At 43.3% G+C, this 4915-nt stretch overlaps 1 protein-coding gene across 1 annotated transcript; it reads left to right on the top strand.

Annotated features, from left to right (window-relative positions):
* Positions 1-2096: 2096 nt before the first annotated feature.
* Positions 2097-4216, top strand: LOC106571966 (potassium channel subfamily K member 9-like). The gene is made up of 2 exons (XM_014145584.2): positions 2097-2379; positions 2683-4216. The coding sequence occupies exons 1-2, from the start codon at positions 2097-2099 to the stop codon at positions 3714-3716; spliced, it is 1317 nt and encodes a 438-aa protein (XP_014001059.1). The 3' UTR covers positions 3717-4216.
* Positions 4217-4915: the final 699 nt, after the last annotated feature.

The following is a 4915-nucleotide window of genomic DNA, read 5'->3' as shown; positions in this document are numbered from 1 at the left end:
ATGGAATGATTTTCCAACAGTCTTGAAGGAGTTCCCACATATGCTGAGCACTTGTTGGCTGCTTTTCCTTCACTCTGCAGTTCAACTAATCCCAAACCACCTCAATTGGTTTGAGGTTGGGTGATTGTGGAGGCCAGGTCATCTGATGCAGCACTCCATGACTCTCCTACTTGGTCAAATAGCCCTTACACAGCCTGGAGGTGTGTTGGGTCATTGTCCTGTTGAAAAACAAGTGATAATCCCACTAAGCGAAAACCAGATGGGATGGCGATTGCTGCAGAATGCTGTGGTAGCCATGCTGGTGTGCCTTGAATTCTAAATAAATCACTGACAGTGTCATTTTTACATTACATTTTAGTCATTTAGCAGCAAAGCATCCCCACACTATCACACCTCCTCCTCCATGCTTCACGGCAGTTGGAAACAAAAATCTCAAATTTGGACTCATCAGACCAAAGGATAGATTTCCACCAGTCTAATGTCCATTGCTTGTGTTTCTTGGCCCAAGCAAGTCTCTTCTTATTATTGGTGTCCTTAAGTAGTGGTTTCTTTGTAGCAATTCGACCATGAAGGCCTGATTCAAGCAGTCTCCTCTGAACAGTTGATGTTGAGATGTGTCTGTTACTTGAACTCTGTGAAATATTTATTTGGGCTGCAATTTCTGAACCTGGTAACTCTAATGAAATTATCCTCTGCAGCAGAGGTAACTCTGGGCCTTCCTTTACTATGGCAGTCCTCATGAGAGCCAGTTTCATCATAGCGCTTGATGGTTTTTGCGACTGCATAGCGCTTGATGGTTTTGAAATGTTTTACAGATTGACTGACCTTCACATCTTAAAGTAATGATGGACTGTCGTTTCTCTTTGCTTATTTGAGCTGTTCTTGCCATAATATGGACTTGGTCTTTTACCAAATAGGGCTATCTTCTGTATACCACCCCTACCTTGTCACAACACAACTGATTGTCTCAAGTGCATTAATCCTTGTGTTGTCTTAAGGGAAGCTGGTTGAGAGAATGCCACGAGTGTGCAAAGATGTCATCAAGGCAAAGGGTGGCTACTTTGAAAAATCTCAAATAGAAAATATATTTTGATTTGTTAAACTATTTTTTGGTTACTACATGATTCCATATGGGTTATTTCATAGCTTTGATGTCTTCACTATTATTATGCAATGTGGTAAAAATAAAGAAAAACCCTTGAATGAGTAGGTGTGTCCAAACTTTGGACTGGTATATATATATATATATATATATATATATATATATATATATATATATATATATATATATATATATATATATATATATATATATATATAAACCAATCAAACTTGATTTATATAGCACATTTCTTACAACAAATGCATTTCGAGGTGCTTAACAAATAAATTAATAAAAGGTGAGACAGATTCAACTCAACGTTTCTATGCAAATATAAAATCAATAGGCTATATACTTGAATAAAAATTAAGAATTAAGAAATACATTAAAATAGTAAAATAATAATAAAATAACAGTAGATATAATCGGTATTTTATTTTGTAAATGTATAGGCCTATATATGTTAGCTGATAAGAGGCAACAGTGTACATTTTGTATAAGAATAAAGTCAAACATTTTCAAAGTTAGTCTATAGGCCCTCCATATCACGGCATGCACAACGCTGGAGAAATTTATATTTTGGACAGAATGACTTGGATCTCAAAAATCTCGCGAGCATTGATTCTCTCTAAACGTTCTACAATATGCAAAGAATAAAAATTATGATTGAAAAATTGAGAAACTGCTGGAAAATGTTGGGAATATTTGAAATGTAATTGACAGAAATGCACAGTGAATCCACGTAACCTAGCCTTAGGACTTGGTGTGCATTTTGTTTGAAGGGGAAAAGAACACAACGTACTGTACATTACATTCCATTCACTTTCTCTCTTATCTGTTTGCGCCTCCTTCCAACACCACCACTGCTGCTGGATTCTACGCCACAGCCAGAGGGGGCGAAAGAGGTGGACCACAGTGAGCACCACTACCACCTGTAAGGGTGCTCTGCTCTCTCAGAGATCCGGCCGAGTGTTTCGGCTCCGAGGGCTTGAAGATGAAGAAGCAGAATGTGCGGACCCTCTCTCTCATCCTCTGCATGTTTTCCTACCTGCTGGTGGGAGCCGCGGTGTTCGACGCGCTCGAATCAGAGACAGAGAGCTCCCGCCGACGCATCCTGGAGCTGAAGCGCAACGAGATGAAAAAGAAGTACCGGTTGTCCGAGGACGACTACCGGCAGATCGAGCAGGTGGTGCTGCAAGCGGAGCTCCACCACGCCGGGAGACAGTGGAAATTCGCCGGGTCTTTCTACTTTGCCATCACGGTCATCACCACCATTGGCAAGTTTTGCTTGCTTCAATTACGTTTGTTATGTCTGAGTGTGTTGCAGGTGTCAGGAAATAGTTTTATAAATACAGTGTCTGCAGTGTTCTGCATCGGTGAATAGCCTACTGTGCAGAAGTTAGGGATGTTCAATTTGCATTGCAGGTAGCCATTGGCCTATTTTAAAGTGTCATTTAATAAATTGAACAGAATATTGTAGTATGTACTTCCTTATTCTCTGCATTCCTTAGCATCAAAAGCCTCAGTATTGGTCTGCAATCACCTACAGTAAAGAGTAATTGTGGCGTCTATCTCCACAGGTTATGGCCATGCAGCTCCAGGCACAGATGCTGGGAAGGTCTTTTGCATGTTCTATGCTGTGCTGGGCATCCCTCTTACCCTGGTCATGTTCCAGAGCCTGGGCGAGAGGATGAACACGTTCGTCCGCTACCTCCTGCGCAGGGCCAAGCAGTGCCTGGGGTTACGGAGGACTGAGGTGTCCATGGAGAACATGGTCTCGGTGGGCTTCCTGTCCTGCATCGGCACCCTGTGTGTCGGGGCAGCAGCCTTCTCCCACTACGAGGGCTGGACCTTCTTCCACGCCTACTACTACTGCTTCATCACGCTCACCACCATTGGGTTCGGGGACTTTGTGGCCCTGCAGAAGAAGGAGGACCTCCAGGAGAAGACGCCCTATGTGGCCTTCAGCTTCATGTACATCCTGGTGGGGTTGACAGTGATCGGAGCCTTCCTCAACCTGGTAGTGCTGCGCTTCCTCACCATGAACACAGAGGACGAGAGGAGGGACGCCCAGGAGAGGGCCTCCATCAAGAGGGAGAGGGGCCTGCTTACCATGGGGCTCCATGGAGTAGAAGGAGGAGGAGGACCAGAGCAGGGCAGAGTAGACCTTGGGGGCAGGGACAGGGGGAGGGACAGGATGGGGCAGAGCCGCAGTCACAGCAACCTTTTCCGGCCCATGGAGGAGGGCACCAGCCGCACTAACCTCATCACCTCCCCAGTGGAGGAGCAGGAGGAGAGGGACATGGCCAGGGGTGCACCCTGCAAGCAGAGGCTGCACTTACAGCTGCGTGGCACAGGCAGACTAAGGACAGAGTCCCCCCTGGGCTCCCTGTGCTCCTGTATGTGCTACCGTCTGGGGGTGTGTGACAGCCCCCTGCCTTCCCGCAGCGAGCACCACGGGTGTAACATTAACTCTGTCTACTACAGCTCCATCTCATACAGGACCCAGGGCTGCTCCCCCAGGGACAACACAGGACTCTCGTCCCCAGGGAACACACTCTCGCCTCGGCACAGCTTCAAGGAGTACCCCCACTCCCGGAGGAAGTCAGTGTAACACCACGTTGGGACAGAATCTTTGTTTGTACAGGTTGGATTAATACAGTATTTCATACATATATTTTGAATACACTACAGATGCACACTCATTAGAGGATTAATTGTTGTAAATGATTGGCAGAGGCAATAGAATCTGTTTTATCACAGGAATTGTATAACCTATTTTCCCTAATTAGATGATTACAATGCTGTATTTCTTCTAAGGATGCAGTTAAGTTGTTCTTTCATTATAGCCACTGGAGATTTGTCTTCTGAATCAATTCACTTACCATTGTAATAATCTGTTAGTCTTTCGATTGTGTCCCAATAGTTTTTTCTCCTAGATAGTTTATGAGAATTATCTGCATTTCATTTTTTGTTGTTGCATGCAAATGAGATGCATGGTTAAGATAATGCACATGGCATGATAATTAAGAAAATGGTTGTCATGATGCAAATTACTATATTTTGGTATTATTATTGTTTTTTAAGTAGCTGACACACACCACACACCACTCATACACAGGCACACACAACACACACACACACACACACACACACACACACACACACACACACACACACACACACACACGCACACGCACAAACACATGCACAAACACATGCACACACATACAGTGCTTTCAGAAAGTATTCACACCCCTTGACTTTTACAAAATGTTGTGGTGTTACAGCCTAAATTTAACACAATACCCCATGATGTCAAAGTGGAATAATGTTTTTATTGTTATTTTTACAAATGAATAAAAAATGAAAAGCTGACCCCAAGTATTCAACCCCTTTGTTATGGCAAGCCTAAAGATGTTCAGGCGTAAAAATGTGCTTAGCATGTCAGATAATAAGTTGCATGGACTCAATAATAGTGTTTAACATTATTTTTTAATGACTACGTCATCTCTATACCCCACACATACAATTATCAAGCAGTGAATTTCAAACACAGATTCAATCACAAAGACCAGGGAGGTTTTTCAATGCCTCGCAAAGAAGGGCACCTATTGGTAGATGGGTAAACATAAAAAAGCAGACATTGAATATCCCTTTGAGCATGGTGAAGTTATTAATTACACTTTGGATGGTCTATCAATACACACAGTCATTACAAAGATACAGGCGTCCTTCCTAACTCAGTTGCCGGAGAGGAAGAAAACTGCTCAGGGATTTCACCACGAGGTCAACAGTTACAGAGTTTAATGG

Source organism: Salmo salar, chromosome ssa15, assembly GCF_905237065.1.
Source record: "Salmo salar chromosome ssa15, Ssal_v3.1, whole genome shotgun sequence".
Lineage (NCBI taxonomy): Eukaryota > Metazoa > Chordata > Actinopteri > Salmoniformes > Salmonidae > Salmo > Salmo salar.
This window is presented reverse-complemented; position numbering and strand designations above follow the sequence as displayed.

Bases quoted from the DNA above. Each gene is read 5' to 3' on its own strand.
- LOC106571966 (XM_014145584.2), top strand. From the start codon at position 2,097: ATGAAGAAGCAGAATGTGCGGACCCTCTCTCTCATCCTCTGCATGTTT. The intron at 2,380-2,682 runs GCAAGTTTTGCT...CTATCTCCACAG, and splicing joins CACGGTCATCACCACCATTG to GTTATGGCCATGCAGCTCCA.